The sequence below is a fragment of the Cupressus sempervirens genome, chromosome 11 (assembly GCF_028749045.1).
Source record: "Cupressus sempervirens isolate cs-2001-9-10 chromosome 11, ASM2874904v1, whole genome shotgun sequence".
Taxonomy (NCBI): domain Eukaryota; kingdom Viridiplantae; phylum Streptophyta; class Pinopsida; order Cupressales; family Cupressaceae; genus Cupressus; species Cupressus sempervirens.
The window spans coordinates 59,638,554-59,658,771 of NC_143128.1; the positions used below are offsets into that span (position 1 = coordinate 59,638,554).

At 36.8% G+C, this 20,218-nt stretch overlaps 1 protein-coding gene across 2 annotated transcripts in view; it reads right to left on the reverse strand.

Moving 5' to 3' along the window:
• Positions 1–10,983: 10,983 nt before the first annotated feature.
• LOC149528236 (FAD/NAD(P)-binding oxidoreductase family protein) overlaps positions 10,984–20,218 on the reverse strand; it is an 82,449-nt gene continuing 73,214 nt past the window's right edge. For both annotated transcript variants that reach the window (XM_089808687.1, XM_089808688.1), the window contains 4 exons: positions 12,345–12,442; positions 12,061–12,152; positions 11,690–11,863; positions 10,984–11,492 (listed from right to left, as the gene is read on the reverse strand). In XM_089808687.1, the coding sequence (XP_089664813.1) occupies positions 11,321–11,492; positions 11,690–11,863; positions 12,061–12,152; positions 12,345–12,442 (536 nt within the window). In that variant the 3' untranslated portion in view covers positions 10,984–11,320. The remainder of the gene's footprint in view (positions 11,493–11,689; positions 11,864–12,060; positions 12,153–12,344; positions 12,443–20,218) is intronic.

Here is a 20,218-nt window from a genome sequence, read left to right on the forward strand (position 1 = left end):
TTTGCCCTATCTTTTTCACCTCTCATCCAATCGCCACCAAACTGAGCCACAAGATTCAATTCCTCATTTTGCTCCCTTATCCCTCTTGGACTGTTTGCCTCATTTCGCCTCCCTACCCTTGAAACCCTCATTTTTCTGTTTCCCTTGTCCCCAGATAGTCTCCCACCACCCGTCGAACACCCATTTCCTATCTGAGTTTTACCCAAATCCAAGTTTGCCGTAACTAAAAAAGTTTTTGTTTCTCATCTTCTACCCATTCCAAAAAAAAAAAAAAAAAAAAACCTTGCTTTATGGTTGTTACGCGTACAGGAGCAAAAATCATGGAAGAAGAAATGGCATCCCTCAAAACCAAACTTCAAGATCTGGATGACAAAATTCTGGGTCTTAACTTTCAGCAGTCAGCCATGAGCCGAAACCATTCAGGAGATACTGGGTCCTCTTCTGGCAATTTCCGTGGACCAAAGCTTGATTTTCCACGCTTCGATGGTTCTGATCCGACTGGATGGATCTATAGGGCAGAGCAGTATTTCAGCTTGCATAATACTTTGGATACCCACAAAGTCCCCCTTGCATCTTTTCATTTGGAACATGAAGCTCTTCAATGGTTCCGTTGGTACATCAAGGCTAATGTAGGCCCAACGTGGAGAGAATTGTGCACCCTCATTTTGGAGCGCTTTGGCCCTAGTTCCTTTGATGATTTCACAGGAGCACTCACTAAACTGCGTCAAACAGGCACTGTAAGAGAATACCAGACAGAGTTTGAAAAATTAGCTAATCACACAGAGGGCTTGTCTGATGAATTCTTCCGTAGTTGTTTTGTCAGTGGTCTGAAGGATGCACTTCGCTCAGAAGTCAAAATGTTTCGACCTACTACAATGATGGAAGCCCTTGGGTTGGCTAAGTTAGCGGAAGACAAGATTAGTGCTCTACAACGCTCCAGATCTAATTTTGTTCCATTCAGAAATACAGGTTCTCACAACCCTCCAGTCATACCAGCTCCCAGAACTACTCCGATCAAGCACTTGTCTGAAACAGAGATGCGAGTCAGGCGAGACAAAGGGCTTTGTTATAATTGTGATGAGAAATGGTCTCGGGGCCATAGATGTGTTCAGCAAAAGCTTTATCTCTTGGATGTGGATTCTCCACTGGAACTGGAAGAATATGTAGATGCTCAGGAAACAGTGGATGATGAGGTTGAGCCTCACCAGCCTGAACCTCCTTCACCAGAAGCTCCACCAGAGATATCTGTCCATGCTTTGGCAGGAGTCACTACTCCACAAACCATGCGGGTCCAGGGTTTCTTCAAGAAGATCCCTCTTACTATACTCATTGATTCTGGTAGCACTCATAACTTCATTGATCCATGAATAGCCAAACAGGCTGATTGCTTTATCCATCCCTGCTCTAGCTTTGAAGTCATGATTGCCAATGGGGGCACTTTACCTTGTAAAGGGAAATGTCGCAATGTGCGTCTCTCTATTGGCGATTATAACATGCGCTCTGACATGTTTGCCTTACCCTTAGGTGGCTGTGATGTGGTTTTGGGTGCCCAATGGTTACGCACTCTTGGCCCCATTCTCTGGGATTTTGCTGAACTTTGGATGCAGTTTTCAGCCGAGGGGCACCAACACACTTTGAAAGGCTTACAACCAGGGTCTCTCAGCATCATCAGTTCACACCGTATGGAAAAACTTCTTAAGAAGAATTCACATGGTGTCATCGCTCAGCTCCATTCCATTCAGATGCAGCCATCAGCAGTCTCTAGCACTCCTGCCGATCTCCACCACATTTTGGACAAGTATTCTGGTGTATTTGCTGAACCTGTGGGATTACCTCCTTCTCGTCCAGAGGACCACCGTATTCAGCTCCTTCCTGGCAGTGTTCCGCCCAACATCAGGCCCTACCGCTACCCATTTCATCAGAAGACCGAAATCGAGATACTTGTCCGTGACTTACTGAAGCAAGGTATTATTCGCCCTAGTACCAGTTCCTTTTCTTCTCCAGTTCTGCTTGTTCGCAAAAAAGATGGGTCATGGCGACTCTGCATTGATTTCCGCGCACTTAATCATCTCACTATAAAGGACAAGTTTCCCATTCCAGTTGTTGATGAACTTCTTGATGAACTTCATGGGGCTCATTTTTTCTCCAAGTTAGATCTTCGTTCTGGGTATCATCAAATTCGGGTTAATGAGGAGGATATACCTAAAACTGCCTTCCGCACACATGATGGTCACTATGAATTTTTAGTCATGCCCTTTGGCCTCACGAATGCTCCTTCAACATTTCAGGCAGTGATGAATAACATATTTCGACCATACCTCCGAAAATTCATTCTGGTCTTCTTTGATGATATCCTCATATATAGCAAAACTTGGGCTGAGCATCTCCATCATCTGGAGCTTGTCTTGCAACTTCTCTCTGATCATCAACTCTGTGCAAAACTATCTAAATGTGTGTTTGGCCAGGAGGAAGTGGAGTATCTCGGGCATATTGTTGCACACCATGGAGTGCGGGTGGATCCTACAAAAATAGATGCCATGAAAACTTGGTCGCATCCTAAAACTCTCAAGAGCCTTCGGGGTTTTTTGGGGTTGACTGGCTACTACCGCAAGTTTGTCAAAGATTACGGGAAAATTGCAGCACCATTGACAGCTCTGTTAAAAAAAGATGCCTTCTCCTGGACCCCTGTTGCTGAAACTGCATTTGAACAACTGAAACAGGCTATGTGCAGTACACCTGTTCTCGCAATGCCAGATTTTTCCAAACCCTTCACTATTGAGAGTGATGCTTGCGGCAATGGATTGGGTGATGTTCTCCTGCAAGATGACCATCCTATTGCATTCACTAGCAAAGCCCTCTCTGGTAAGAATCTAGCCCTCTCTACTTATGAAAAAGAAATGATGGCTATTTTGCATGCTGTACAGAAGTGGCGGCCATACCTCTTAGGGAGTCATTTTTGCATCAGAATCGATCACCAAAGTCTGAAATACTTCCTGGAACAACGGGTCTCCTCTCCTACACAACAGAAATGGGTCAGCAAACTCATGGGGTATGATTATGAGATCACCTACAAGAAGGGTAAGGAGAATATTGTGGCAGATGCTCTTTCTCGCACATTTGATAATCAAGCTTCCCTTTCCGCTATTTCTATGCCCATTCCCAATTGGTTAGCGTCTGTTCAGCAGGGCTATGACAGTGACTCTTCTTTATCTCAAATCATTCACCAGCTAGCCAATAATCCTTCTGCTATACCACATTACTCTTGGGATGGTGCTTCTCTTCGATACAAGGGTCGGCTAGTGCTTCCTCAGAACCCAGCTCTACATCAGGCTATTTTTTATGAACTCCATGCTTCTCCTTCTGCAGGGCACTCAGGCTTCCTCAAAACTTATGAGCGAGCAAGGAGAAACTTCTTTTGGAAAGGGATGAAACAGACGATTCAACAGATGGTGGCTGAATGTGATACTTGCCAACGCCACAAGGGTGAAACGACCCTCCTTCCTGGCTTGCTCGAACCATTGCCCATCCCTACACGGATTTGGACTGATATTTCTATGGATTTCATTGAAGGGCTTCCTAAATCCGGTGGCAAGACAGTGATCTTGGTTGTGGTTGATCGTCTCTCGAAATATAGTCATTTTTGTGCCCTCAGCCACCCCTATACTGCCTCCTCTGTTGCACAAATCTTCATGGACCAGATATTTCGTCTTCATGGACTCCCTTCTTCCATTGTCTCTGATCATGATGCAACTTTTACCAGTCATTTTTGGACTGAACTGTTTCAGAAAACTGGCACCAAACTGAAGATGAGTTCGGGCTATCACCCACAAACTGATGGTCAAACTAAAATTGTCAATCAATGCTTGGAAACTTATCTTCGTTGCTTCACTTCCGAACAGCAACATCAGTGGGCCAAGTGGCTCCCTTTAGCTGAATGGTGGTACAATACCTCTTACCACACTGCCTCTAAAATGACTCCATATGAAGCAGTCTATGGTCAGGCACCTCCAGTGCTCCTTCCCTACACTCCCAACAGCTCACCAGTCCAGGCAGTTGACATAGTTCTCCGCAGCAGGGATCAGATTCTTTGTACCTTACAGGATAATCTTCACATGGCCCTTAATCGGATGAAACAGCAAGCAGATCAACACCGTTCTGAGCGCTCATTTCAAGTTGGGGATATGGTTTTTCTTCGTCTACAGCCATACAAACAATCCTCCCTAAAGCTGAAAGGGCGTCATAAGCTGGCCCCAAAATTTTATGGGCTTTATAAGGTTCTGCAGAAGATTGGTTCAGTTGCTTATAAACTGGAACTTCCTCCTTCTTCCCGCATTCATCCAGTCTTTCATGTTTCTTGTCTAAAGAAAGTTCTGGGTACCACTGTCAGAGCACAAACTACTCTCCCTGAAATGGATACGGAAGGATCCATTATCCTGGAGCCGGTGGCAATCATTGACCAGCGCACTCGCTAGCTTCGCTCTCGCTCCATCTCTGAGGTCTTGATTCAGTGGCATGGCATGCAACCAGAGGATGCTACCTGGGAACCCCTTCTTCAGATTCAACAACAATTTCCACACCTTAAGCTTTGAGGACAAAGCTTTTTTCTAAGGGAGAGGGGATGTTAGGAACCTGTGTGTTCCTTCTGTTTATTTTGTTAGAGTAGTGTTGTTGGACGCATATGCTTTGTAAGTCGTCCCGTGAGTATATTTTATTATCCCACATGCATAGGTAGTATTACTTTTCTAGATCGTACTCAGTATATAAGAATAGGTTGAGGCCCTTGATGGGCACGGACGAATTTATTGTATTGAGCTTGCTCAAAGGAGGTTACCCCCTCGAAGTGGCCTGCGATCAGTAGATTCATTCTGAGTTCTGCTATCACTTTGTATTCTGTTATTTCGAGCATTCTCACGATATTGCTATAAGGAGGTTCATCACACACTAGTAGATTCTAAATTAATGATTTCGCTCATTAAGGCAACACAACTTGAGAATGTGTTGGGTATCTTACTTTCTCTGAAAGTTCCTTTGGGTGTTGCATAACTTATAGCTTCCTCAATCATTTGTATATCCCAAAGTAGTCTCTTTTTGTTATTATTAATTTGATTTTCCTCTTGATGGTCCCTTTGAATCTCAAGAGCAATTTGATTTTCATTTGTGGTTTCTTCCAAATACTCTCTCTGAAACCCAAGAGAAGGATCCTCCTCTATATCATTGGGTGAATCTTGAGTTTCTAGCTCATTAGAGCTCTTTGCCCTCTTCAAGGCAATTTCCTCCTCAAAGATGACATCTCTACTCAATTATATTTCTCTCTATCTAGGTATGTGTATTCTATAGCCTTTTGAGGTTTCACTATAGCCCATAAAAATTTATTTCCTTCCTAAATGCTTTAGTTTTGACTTCTTCTCTTTAGGCACATGAATGTAAACATGGGAACCAAATATTCTTAAGTGACTTATGTCAGCTTTTACACTAATAAAGGCCTCTTCAAGAGTTTAGTTATCAAGGTGTGAATGAGATTATATGTTTTAAATGTAAACAATTGTTCTAGATGCTTCTACCCAAAATGAGGGAAATATGTTTTAAATGTAAACTCCTCGAACCTTTTAAGGATTTCATTTGATTCTTTACTCTTAAGGAAATATATCAAGGTCTTTCTAGAGAAGTCATCCACAAAAATTACATAATATAGAAATCCTCGCATTGAGGGTACATACATGGGTCCACTTAAGTCAGAGTGGACTAATTATAATATATATTTGGTTCTAGTCAAACTATTATGAAAGGTTCCCTTTGTGTTTTTCCCAAGGCACACCCTTTGCATGCCCCAATATGAGTTTGAATTAGTTTGGGTAGTCGTGTTACCAATTTTTACATTGAATTTAGTGAATGAAAGTGAATATGTCCTAATCTTCGATGTCAAATCTCATTTTAGTTAGAAGTCTCATGAATGAGAGCTTGATTTGTCTCAATGAAAAGTTTGTATAGGTATCCTTGTCTTGTACCTATGGTTTGAGATTTCTTTATGGTGGAGTTCTTTGAGCATGCCAGAATTTTTTCATCCTTATAGGTAACCCTATGGTTGTAGCCTTCAAGGGCAGATATGGATACTAAAAATCTCTTAATTCTAGGTACATATAGTACGCCAATGAGTTGGATTGAGATGCTTGATTTCAATTTGATGGTGCAAGTTCCAAACCCTTTTATTAGATGTGTAGAATCATCCCCAATTGTTACTTCTTCATTAGTTTCTTCTACCATAATATCTAGGTGTTCTCTAAATCTTGTGATGTGCCTAGATGAGCCACTATCTATCACCCAAGTGTTAAGTTTAATTGACACTTGATTTGATAATACTGAATAGAAAACAAATTTCTCATAATCACATTCTATATTTGTTTTCCCAACTTCAACAAAAGATGCATGTTTCTTTGTTAAGTAAGATGGTTGTTTCTTTGTTAAGTCGGGACACTTGACTACATAGTGTCCATATTGATCACATCTAAATTATTGAACTTGGGAAAAATCTTTCCTCTACTTGGATGAACCCTCTCAATGAAAATTCGCCTTTCTTTGAAATTCTTCTTATTTTTCTTATGAGAACTTGCGTTTAAAACATGAATATCCTCATCTATAGGTTTTTGTTTGTTTCCTTTTGTCATCTATCTTGTTTCTTCTTGTAGACAGTCATATCTTAATTGATCAAATTTTGAGAGTTTTGATCTTGCATTTATTCCTTGAAAAAATGACTTCCATTAATTTGGTAGGCCACCTAAAGCTATCAATGTCAACTCTTTGCTATCATTTTCATACCCAATTAATCCCTTAGGTCAATGATTCTCATGAACTATACATTAATGAATTCTCATTTGTTCATGCTTATATGATTAATTTTCCACTTTAGTGCAAGGGTTTTGTCAATGTTATTTATTTCAAATGTTCTTTCAAGGGATTTGAACATAAGGTATGTGGTCCCTTGTTTTGCCAATATATGTACTATATGATCCCTAATTGCATCTACTATAAGTTTCATGGCATTTTCATTATTCTCAATCCATTGAGTTTTCTTCGGGTCATTCTTAGGTACTAACTCATTTTCTTTGACAAATGAGTCTAATTTGTTCTCCTTTAATATCATCATAAATCTAAGTTTGCATGATGTGAAGTTGTTTGCACCTTTAAGACAATCCTCAAAGCTCATCATACTTGACATTGTGAAGAATGAGATATGATTGCAATATCAAGGGTGAGTAATCTGATATCTCAAATTTAATTTGTATACTCCTTAACAAGGCTCTGATACCATTTAAATGTATGTTAAATTTTTTATCAGGTTATAGTAATGAATGTCGTTGTGCTTTCAAAATTGTTTGATAACAAATCTCTAATTTCTTATTTGCGGAATTATGATAAAAAAATATAGTTTTTGTTCTTATATAACTATAAATGTGATGTAAATATTATGTTAATAAACACTAAATATTTGTAAGTCTAAATTATTACTAGTAATATTTGATCTACTCTAGATAGAACATCAATTGATTTCTATATCTTCTAGGCAAATCGGTTAAGTATATATTTCTTTGAATAGACATGTTCATGAATGGACAAGTCTCCACATGGTGGAGAAATGTCTATTCAAGATATATCTCTTAATACGCACCAATTTAGTCCTAGTAATCAAACCCGATCACTAATCAAGGTTTAGTTATCACTTGTTCTTAACAATAATTCTGCACATGAGATTGTATATCAAGGAGGATATAATCCTACTTAATATGATTTGATACATGCATCCCATCAACACGAAGAACATGAAATGATTACCATAAGTCACTAATAATCTACCAAAACATATTCAACAATATAGTTGGGACTTAATCATGATATCATGATCGAATATGTGAATGATATAGATTATTATCTGAATATTTGACCATAGCTATCATACTTCAACAACATGTCTTTATCTTAATTGTGAGATGATTTCTAATATATTCAATTGGTATTCATAATTCTCAAGAACTAATTTAATTGAATTTCTTTGAGAACCACACTCTTTTCCAAGACTTCCACCTAATGTTAGATGTTTTTTTATTATAAAAATAAACAAAAATCAAACTCCATTTTTTGTGGATAACAACCCAAAGTAGTTATAATAAGATTATCAAAACATGCAAGGTATGGAAATACCTCACTAAATTTGGGACCCACCATAGAATCTTTATCGAGTTGGATTACTATTATATTTCACATCGCACATTCCACATATCATCTAAGTCATTTAACATCTTGAATGATTACCTAGACCCTTGTACATAGGTGTTGATTTCAAATCTATCAAATACTCATGTTTTGGATGGGGTAGAAAATCAAATTACTTATATTGATGGATCACATTGAGATGTCATCCTTTGATTTTTTGTTTATGGATTAGATTGTGTATGTTGTTTTGGCATCAATATTTCCGATCACATCTTGTGGTCCATCATATTTATCTTACATCCTTCTCTCATCTTGATGATGAATCACAGAGTGTGATCTAAAACATTGATGCCAAAAAAATATACACAATAAAATCTAGAAACAAAAAATCAATAGAAATAGATTGTAGAAATTTGATGTTATTAATGTCATCCTTTTCCATGGATGAGTTAAAGTTGATACCCAAGGGTTAAATTAGATACCATGTGTTAAATTGAATACCTAAAGGTTGTATTATCCATTCAAAGCATGTGTTAAATTGGATATCATGTGTTAAATTGGATACACAAGGGTTGTATGATCCATTCAAAGCATGTGTTAGATTGGATACCCAAGGGTTGTATGATCCACTCAAAGCTTATAAAGTTGATTAGTAATTTATTGTCTTGTTTCAAGATAAATCTTACAAATAAATATCCTCTTAAATGAATTGACTTGCAAACATATCTTCTATCCTCTTAAATGAATTGACTTGCAAACATATCTTCTATACTCATTTGAAGAGTTCTAACCCCATGGGTCAAATTTCTTATATGACATATCCATTATTTCTAAGTCAATTTTTCATCACCAGCAAAGAATTATGTTTTAAATGTTACTTACGAGTAACTTGTAAATACTTTGATCATGCAACAATTTTTATTTATCATTTTCCTTATTTTTATTAACTCTAGTTTGACATCTATCTTTTAGAAATCTATAAAGAATATATTTTGAAAATGTTAATTATTATAATTTAGGACTTAAAGATATGAACTAGATTGTTTTTTGAGATAGTAGTTTTATTTATAAAATTGAAATCTTAATATAGTAAGGATTTGTCTATTATATGGTAGTTTTTGTTTCACAAGAAAAGATGAGCCCTTCCAAGCCTCATTTTTAGTATAACATTCTTATAATTTAAGAGTAACTAAATACTTTTTAAAATGATCCTTTATAGTAAGTTATAATTAATCTGTATTTAAATAGCTATTAAAATTTACCAAATGGGTCAGGTAGTATAAAAGTATAATCAATGACATAATATAGTATTATTAGAATTTGTATATTTTTTCTAGCATACTCTAGAGTATACATAACTTCCAAGATAATATTAGAGTCAATTAGTATTAAGCTATTAGTTTAGTCCACCCATAAATTGTAATCATTAAAGCATAAAGAAATTTAATAACAATCACATTATTACTTCAATCATTTATATACACTCAACAATTAATGTTTATGCACAAAGTCGTGATGTATCTTTCAAAATATTTAATCAATTTGTTATTGGTTGTGTTTAGTTTAATGCATAGGAAGTGTTTAGTCATAAGAAGTTAATCATCTTGTGCCACTAAAAATGGGATTGTAGGTCATATATGCTCTTATCTCAATCCATAAGGTGATCCTCAATGATTAAAGATTGGTTGGTTCCTCATTATGCGCTCAACACTCCACACCCACCCACTAAAGAAATCTAAGATGTTTTATGTGTTTGAGAAATCTTCATGTTTAAAATGTGTTATTTAACTTTCGAATTTATCAAAATAAAAAAATAAAAAATTATAAACACAATCTTAAAAAAATGTGTTATCATCCGCACCAAATCCTAATCCATTATCTTCAAGAAAACAACATAATCCAACCTTATTTTTTTAAACCATAATTGAAATCCACAACCTAAACAAGATCACCATTCAACCTTCATTATTGCCTCATCCCAAAACCATCTCTTCCTAAACCAAATTTTCCTAATCCAAACTAAATTACAAATCAACCTCAATCATCCTACACCAAACTTTTTTTTTCGAAGAACTCAATCAATTGCCATCATCGCCTAATTGAACTTATGCCCATGTCAAAGAATTGTTAACTGGAAAGTTAAATAAACCAGCTACTAATAAAACCACCTCATCCAACATCAGTCAAACTCACTTTAGAACTACTTGCACATGTCAACTGGAAAAATTAATTACACTTCACCAAATTAAACTAATGATGTTGAGAACCAAACTTCTGGTCTCTTCTCTCCTAGTATCTCCCCATTTCCTGCTTATGTAAGGTTGTCTACCCTCACATAGGCAGCCTCTACCTATGCATCATGACACTTGCCTTTTGGGGCCTCTTAGCCCCTCAATCATCTGCATCCATCAATTTGTGTACTATCATGCCTAGCCCTAATCCTATCCTTAAGCCTATGCACCGTGACACTTGCCTTTTGGGGCCTCTTAGCCCCTTAATCATCTGCATCCATCAATTTATGTACTATTATGCCTAGCCCTAATCCTATCCTTAAGCCTATGCAAGTGTCTTACCCATAATCCTTTGACACCTCTAAGCCTTGTAATGTGGTACATGCATCTACCACATCCATTTGGGGAACCCATGGTACCTTTATCAAATTCACTGTAATAAGAATATTGCTTACCATGAGAGTAGTAGCTCACCATTTAAAGAAATCTTACAAGGTAATACGAATATAAAATCTAGAAGAGTGGCTGGAAAGTCTATGCCCTGAAATTTTTAAAATTTGTTTGTCAACAGAATCCAATCCTTCTTTTATATTTGATTGCTTGGAAAAATTGTTAAAGTCACACTACAACAATTCCTTGCTTTTCTGGGAGAAATCTCTTGGCAAATATTAAGAAGTTTCCCCGAAATTGTTTATATTTTATTTTGTAACACAAAAAATCTGATGATTCGTAATGGAAAAAAAACTGTCAAGACTTCCAAAATTTCAAGTGTCTGCTTCATTTGAATTATAGATTTATAATAATAAAATAGAATTAGACCTATCATAGACTTTATCAAAAGAATTTATTTTTTCCTTGAAAAGTTTGCTTCAATTATGCAGCAGCTATAGAGTACTGTGGACTTTTGATAGTTTTGAAGCTGCTGCTAGTCCACTCAATATGGCACCTTCAACATCTGGAGAAACACAGAAGTCACCACAAATAACCAGTCTCCTATTCTCCACCCATAGACATTTCTCATCCTTTGCAAGGTTAGTTGCTGGAAAGGCACTGCCCCTGCCAAAATTCAGTTGAGCAAAGAAGCATAAGTGTGAAGTTGGATGGCGTTTTTGGCTTCTGTTATTTGAAATTGAGTCTCTATCTGGAGTCCTCAATATACAAAGCGTTTATGGGTGAGCACATCTTGATGCTTAAATTAAAAACTAATTATGAATAAAGGATATAAAATTGCAGTCACAAAATCAAATTCTCACCATCGATGAGCTTTCATGAAAAATGGATAAGTTATAACTGGGACTGTCTTCTGAAATTCCCCAAACAAGTCACTTTTCACATTGTTCAGTATATCATCTGAAGGTTTGTTTAGGCCAGTCTTGCTAATGATCTGATTAGCATACTCAGCTGTTGAATGCAAAACCCAGCACTCGCTGAAAAATAAAAGAAACTCAAATTGTTTCATTTTGGTACGTGAAAAATTATTATTCTAAGCTTCAAATTCCGCAAGTTTATTTATTAATTATTGAAATTCATAATTAAAAGACTGAATCCACTGCTAGAATGAGACACATGTTCTTAAGTTGGATAATCAAGAGCAAATAAATAAAGAAGTTGTATTCTTCCACACCTGCCACTTTTAGATCGTCCTGGCTTTCTACTATCACAAGATGCCGAACTTAACAACTTAGAGCCTACAACAGCATAACCATGTAAAGAAATCTGCAAAAAGGTCAGGTGCTAAATGTTGAAAAGTCAAATGTAGTAAATATCATGTCAATGGGAAACTTAAATAAACTGTTTCTGGCACGAACTGAATATTGTTTTCCTTATTGGCCTTCAAGTGTTAAATACTGAATATTATTTTCCATATTACTCTGCAATTGTTAAAACAGAGGTGCACCAAATTCTCACCGATGTGAGAGGCTGAGAAAATGCCAACATCACTGCAAAACAGGGAATCGTGGACATCGTTTGCATCTTTTGTACTAGTTCTGGTACTCCAGCACTATCTATAAGTCAAAAAGAAAAAAGAATATTGATAAAGATATTTACACGGAATAGTTAGAAGGGATCACAAGATGCCGAACTTAACAACTTAGAGCCTACAACAGCATATCCATGTAAAGAAATCTGCAAAAAGGTCAGGTGCTAAATGTTGAAAAGTTAAATGGAGTAAATATCATGTCAATGGGAAACTTAAATAAACTGTTTCTGGCACAAACTGAATATTGTTTTCCATATTGGTCTTCTTCAAGTGTTAAACTGAATATTATTTTCCAGATTACTCTGCAATTGTTAAAACAGAGGTGCAACAAATTCTCACCGATGTGAGAGGCTGAGAAAGTGCCAACATGACTACAAAACAGGGAATCACGGACATGTTGGATACAATTATTCAATTGTCTGTTGTCTTTGATGTTATACAAATGTCATATCAGTTATTAGTCAGAGTCTACCGAGCTCAATTGATCAGCAAGGCAAAAGACAGAGTCTATCGAGCTCAGAAGGTCAGCAAAGTGAATTACAGAGTCTACCGAGCATTTCTAGAGGTTACACTGTGAAGACAGTTTCTACCGAGCTCACTCAGGCGCTTAAGGTTTCTGTGGCAGAAGTCAGTTTCTACCGAGCTCACAAGGTCAACAAAGGAAAGTTAGTTCTTACCGAGTTCACTCCGTCTCCAAAGGATTTTGCAAAATTCGCAGTATTTACCGAGCTTCACTTGGTTAACACTGGAAATCATTTTCTAGATCAGTATTTACCGAGAAAGGTCAGCCAATGAAGGATTTCATTGTTTTGCGAAATAAAGTTTATTTGTTTCATGTAATGTTTGTAGCTGACTGATGTATTGTTTATTAGTAAATGTAACGTGTAAATGAGCCGACTTGACAATTTGTAATGTATAAATAAAAGGTCAAGTTGTGATTTCAAATGTATGGACGGATGAATGAATGAGCGAGTATGCAAGTGAGTTAATTGTGTGAAAAGGAAGGTGTGATCGAATTTTGAAGAAGGATCAGGTATCCTTGAGGAGCAGCAAAGTTGTATTCAATCAGAGAGGATCTAGTGAAGCAAAGCAGAGATCTGTATCAACAAAATTCAGTTGCATCTCATTCAAATCACTCATTGTTACTTTCTCACCATTGTAACAGTAATTCTTAAATCTCTTAACAGAGTTGGTCTAACAACCATTTTGTAAATCCTCTAACAAGGTGGACAGTTCTACTAAATTATTCTAAAGTCCTCTAGCAAGGCCACTCCTAACAAGGTGATTAAATCCTCTAACCAGGTCACACCTAACAGTGTATTTTGTAACCTTTAACAGGGTTGGCTCCTAACAAAGCTCACTTCAAAAGAGTGAAAATTGGTAGCTAGTTACTTGGTGGTTTTTCCCATATTGGGTTTCCACGTTAAATCCGGTGTCTCTTGTGTTCATGTTATTTTCTTTTGCATGCATGTTTATAATTGTGAATGCTTAAAAATCAGTAATGAGTTAATATACAGTTCATCTACCAAGTTACAACACTTTTCTGTGTGGCTACCGAGTGACAACAGTAATTAAGTTTTAAGATATCTAAGGGATTTGTGAATTTGTTTTTGTAGTAATTGATTCACCCCCTCACCCCCGCCCCTCCTCCTCTCAGTTACTCCATCTATATTTCCAACAATTGGTATTAGAGCTTTTGGTGCTCACAGGAAAGATTTCAAGGATCTAGGCTAAAGATCAGGATGTCTCACAAGAGGGAAATTCCAAGGCTTAACAAGGATAACTTTTCAGCATGGCAAGGTCTCATGAGACTCCATCTGGCTTCCATTGGAGACACAGGATTGAAATATCTTGATGAAGCATATGTAACTCCTTCTAGTACATTATCTGCTAATGACATTGCCGAGAAGAAGACTCATAACACCATGATGATAGACATTGCATCTGCCCTAAGCTATGAAAAATTTGATGATGTCAAAGACTGCAAAGCTACCTTTGAAATGTGGAACAAGCTGAAAGATATCTATGGAGGAGATGATAATGTGAGAAAAGCCAAAGCAGAAAGTCTAAGAGGACAATTTGATCAGATGAGGATGAGAGAAGATAAAAATATTGCAAAATATGTTGAAAGAGTCAAAGCAAGTGTTAGTGCAATCAAAGCTTTTGCAGCAAATATCAAGGAGGAAACAGTTATAAGTAAAGTTCTTAGAACATTAATTCTCATTTATGCAATTAGAGTTTCTACAATTCAAGAAAGAAGATGTGAATCAAATAATGAGATAAATTTAGAAGCCATAGTTGGAAGATTGACTGCATTTGAGCTAGATAACTATGATAACTATGTTCCAACTACCAAGAATATTGAATTAGCATTTAAAGTCAAGCTTTCATGTAATGGGCACCCCTGGATGTCCCAAAAAACTAAACCAAATTGCTGAAAGGAATTATGTCACACAGTTTGCATTCAACTTCTTAAAACCCCTTATAACTCCGGAAATCAAACGTTTATTTGTTTGTTGTGTTTCATGCATGGAATTGGTATCATACAACATAAACAAGAAAGAAACTACAATAATATGCAAAGTGGAAATGAACTGCTGCTAATAAAATGTTATTTTCAGAATTCATAAAACCAAATACATGGCAGATTTATCAACTCACTAATTACTTCAGCAATATTGTCATAATACTCCAGCCCATGCTTACGAACTTGCTGCTACAATACTTTGTTCTCCAATCAGTCCACTACCTTCATAATACCATTCCCTCCAAGCGGCATAAGTGTCGGACAAGTAGTGAAGAAGATATGAGCAAAATATCAAATCTGCCTGTAGCCGGAAATGCAACTAAACTGCCTGATAATGAAGCCAATAAGAAAGAATTCCAAAGGTCAAACCCCAAGGGAATGACGTCTAGAATGTTACAAAAGAGGATAGACGTCCTCAAATGCCAAGAACAAAGCTGCAACTCACACACCAATTTCTTCTCATATTCAACCTGCCTAATGAAGCCACAGATGCTTCCTTTTATTCTATTCCCACGGGTCCGCTCAACTCATATGGGCAATGTGGGATAAAAGATGTGTAATATAAAACATATATTAAAATACCCCTTATGTCTCCCTTGGGTACACATCACCATAAAATAAATATTAAAGTAACACTTTAATATTTTACAATTAAATTAGACGTTACTTTAATAAAACTCCAGGCATTAAAATGTATTAGCAATCGAACTCCGAATAATGCGAGTGATAGCTCATCGGAAAGCTCTCACCGAGGAGTATCGAATCCAATCACCAAAATTGACCTGCACTGTGTCCTGCCGACTTACTAAAAATAGTAAGTATGCCTGAAACTGAGTAAATCAACTTCGTTTTGGCTCAAACTGAAAATGACTAGGCCAAAACACTCCAAGATCCCATTAAACCCTTCGTTAGCCCTCGGGACCATGTAGAACAAGGCTAACGCACACACACTTGGTCAACTGCTAAAATGGGGACATTACATTTCACTTAAGGAGAAAGGCAAGAAGATAAAAGATTCTCAGTCAGAAAGTGAAGAAGAATCATAACAAAGTTCTGACAATGATCTTGAGGTGGTTGAAGCTCTACTAGCAAGGAAATACTTAAGAGGCAGAGGGAAATACAAAGGTAAGATTCCTCTAATCTGTTTTTCATGTGAGGAAATTGGACATATTGTTGCTAGGTGCCCAAATAAGCAAAACAAGGATGAGAAGAAAGGTCACAAGTGCAAAAAAGATTTCAAATCATTCAAGGACAAAGGTAAGAAAACATGTTTTATGGCTAAGGATTCTAATGATTATGATGATGAAGAAGAAGATGAAATTGTGTACATCGCTGTGAAAGATGAGTCTAACAATGATGAGGAAATGGCACTTATTTCTCATGTGAGCAAAAATGATACATAGATCATAGATAGTGGTTGCTCATCATATGACTGGTGATAAAACTAAGTTTAAACATTTTGAAGACTATGATGGTGGTAGTGTGAGGTTGGGTAAGAATGAACCTTGTTGCATAAAAGGAAAAGAAAGAATCTCACTAACCAAAGAGCTTGTATGTGATAATGCATATTGGATAGAAGGACTAAAACACAATCTGTTGAGTGTGGCACAGCTACTCAATAATGGATTCAAAATGGAATTCATGCATGGAAAAGAAAGACTGTTGGATGACAAAGGAAAGTTGATTGGATCAGGCACACGGACAAAAGGTAACTTGTTCTCCCTTGAACTTGGTGAATGTTCATGTTTTATTGCTCAAGTTGAAGAAAGTTGGTTATGGCATAGGAAGTTGTGTCATGTGAACTTTGATAACCTGGTGAAAATAAGTAAATTCAGGAAAGTAAGAGGCATTCCTAATATAAAAAAAACCTGAGGTTGGTCTATGCAAGAATTGTCAGATTGGCAAGATGGGAAAGGCTAGCTTTAAAAGTAAGAACTATCAGTCTAAGGAAGTTTTAGAAATTGTGCATACTGATTTGTGTGGACCTATTGGAATTGAAAGCTATACTAGAGAAAAGTTCTTCATTCTTTTTGTTGATGATTACTCAAGAATGATGATTGTCATGTACCTAAGAGAGAAATCAGAAACTTTTGAGAAGTTCAAATGGTATTTGGCTAGAGTTGAGAAAGAAATAGGGAAAAGACTGAAATGTTTGAGGTCAAACCGAGGTGGTGACTTCATCTCCCATGAGTTCAATAACTTTTGCATTGAAAGGGGAATCAAAAGACAAGTATCAGCCCCTAGAACTCCCGAGCAAAATGGAATAGCTGAAAGGAAGAACAGATCTATCATGGACTGTGCAAGAACCTTAATGATTGAAAAGAGCATTGCTATCAAATACTAGAAGGAAGCTATCAGCACTGCAGTTCATACCTTGAACCGAGTACAGCTGAAGAATGACTCATTCAAAACCCCCTATGAGTTATGGTATGGCTATAAACCCAATGTAAGTTACTTAAAAGTATTTGGAAGCAAATGTTCCATTTTGAATGAATCTAGAAAAGGTAAATTTGATGTGAAGGGTGATGAAGGAATATTTTTGGGTTATTCTTGCAAAAATAAAACATATAGATGTTTGAACTTGTCTACTCACAAAGTCATAGAAAGTGCACATGTAAAAGTTGACTAGTTTGCAAAAAGAACTGAAGAAGAAAGCAAAAGGGAACCAGAAGACTACAAGAAATTTGTTTTCATTGAACTTGATACGGTGCTAGATACACCTGTCAATCAGGAATCTTCTACTCCCGAGTCTTCAGTAACCAAGTTGCAGGAAGTTCAAACCGAGCTGAAGGAAACCGAGTCACATTCTGATGCTACTCAGCCAATGCCTACCAAGTCTGAAGGACCCGAGCAGCAAATAGAACAGCCAGAACCTGAAGCTGAAGTGCAAGAGGATAAAAATGCAAAGCGTTCAAAAGGCAAGAAACCTGTATTAGCCAAGTATATCAGGAGACATCATACACCAGATCAGATCATTGGAGACAAATCTGAAGGAACTATGACAAGAAGTAAGTTGAAAGGTAATTGTTTACTTGCTGATTTTGAACCTAGAAATGTCAAAGATGCATTAGAAAATGAAAGTTGGATTGAGACTATGAATGAAGAGATAGAGAAGATAGAGAAAAATAAAACATGGACTCTTGTACCCAAGCCTAAAGATAAAAATGTGATTGATACTAAGTGGGTATTCAGAAATAAGTTGAATGAAGATGGTAAGGTATCAAGGAACAAAGCTAGACTGGTATGCAAAGGATACTCTCAAGAAGAAGGAATAGACTATGGAGAGACTTTTGCTCCTGTTGCAAAATTGGAAGGTGTCAGGACCCTACTTGCATATACTGCATACAAAGGATTTAAGGTTTATCGGATGGATGTCAAGTCAACATTTCTCAATGGTATACTTGATGAAGAAGTCTACATTGAGCAGCCTGAAGGTTTTGTTGATCCAGACAAGAAAGACATGGTCTGCAAATTACACAAAGCATTGTATGGTCTGAAACAAGCCCCTAAAGCATGGTATGAAAGATTGCATAACTATCTTATTCAGATTGGTTTTCAAAGAACTAATGATAACAGTAGCTTGTATATCAAGGAAGGACCAAATAATAAGATTGTTTTGGCAGAAATATTTGTGGATGATACTTTGTTCACAGGGAATGATGATCTTTGCAAAGAATTTTCAGAACAAATGAACAAGGAATTTGAGATGTCAATATTTGGAGAAATCAAATTTTTTGTTGGTCTTCAAATTCAGTAGAGTAAGAATGGCATCTACATCACTCAATCTAAATATATCAAGGAGATACTGAAAAAGTTTGGCATGGAAGACTGTAAACCAGTTGAGACTCCTACGTATACTGGATTGAAACTTACCAAAGATGATGAATCAAATTAGGTAGATCAGACATTGTATAGATCTATTATTGGAAAGTTGCAATATGTAGTGCATACAAGGCCAAATATTGACCTTGCAGTTGGTATTGTAGCAAGAATTTCAGCAAAACCAAGAGAAAATCACATGATGGCAATCAAAAGGATCACGAGATATTTGAAAGGCACTGAAGATTATGGGTTATGATACAAATTTGGAGGTAATCTGGATTTGAAAGTGTTTACTGATGCAGATTGGGCAGGAAGCATTGATGACAGAAAGTACAAATGGAGGAGCTTTCTTTCTTGGAAAGAGGTTGGTTTCTTAGACTAGTGAAAAGCAAAATTGTACATCCCAATCCATAGCTGAAGCAAAGTATGTTGCAACAACAGTAAACTGTTCTATTATTATTTGGTTCAACAATTATTGGAAGGCATGAAGGAGGAAATCAAAGAACCTGTTATGTTTTGTGACAATACAAGTGCAATTAACATATCCAAAAATCCAGTGATGCATTCAAAAACCAAGCACATTGCAATAAAGTATCACTTTGTCAGAGAATTGGTGCAGGATAAGGAGATCAGATTGGAATATGTTCATACAAAAGAACAAATTGCCGACATATTCACCAAGCCTTTACCTAAAGATGCATTCTTGTATCTAAGAGGTAAATTAGAGGTCATTCCCCTATCTGAAGCTCACTAAAATGAAGTTTTAGGGATGCATCAACAGGCATCAAGTTGAAGATCTTTTAGTTGATGCAGCATAATCATGACAACATTGCATATGAATTAATACTTAAGGTACATTGCTACTCATTTGGCTTGTGTTGTCTTTGGCATGTGTTATCAAAGAGGGAGAGTATCATAAGCTTTCTGAAATTTGAGTTTGTTTGTGAAAAGTTTGTTGATTATGTAATTCTTTCACAGTGGGAGATTACTGTATTTGAGAAGTTTGCGGAATAAAATGTAAGGAGAAATATTCTGTCAAGAAAAGACTTTTTTTCAAATTTCATTCTGCTATGAGATGTTGTGTTGCCATCAATGCCAAAGAGGAAGATTGTTGGATACAATTATTCAATTGTGTGTTGTCTTTGATGTTACACAAATGTCATATCAGTTATCAGTCAGAGTCTACCAAGCTCAGTTGGTCAGCAAGGCAAAAGACAGAGTCTACCGAGCTCAGAAGGTCAACAAAGTGAATTACAGAGTCTACCAAGCGTTTCTGGAGGTTACACTATGAAGACAGTTTCTACCGAGCTCACAAGGTCAGCAAAGGAAAGTTCTTACCGAGTTCACTCTGTCTCCAAAGGATTTTGTAGAATTCGCAATATTTACCGAGCTTCACTAGGTTAACAATGGAAATCATTTTCTGGAGCAGTATTTACCGAGCAGAGTTGGCCA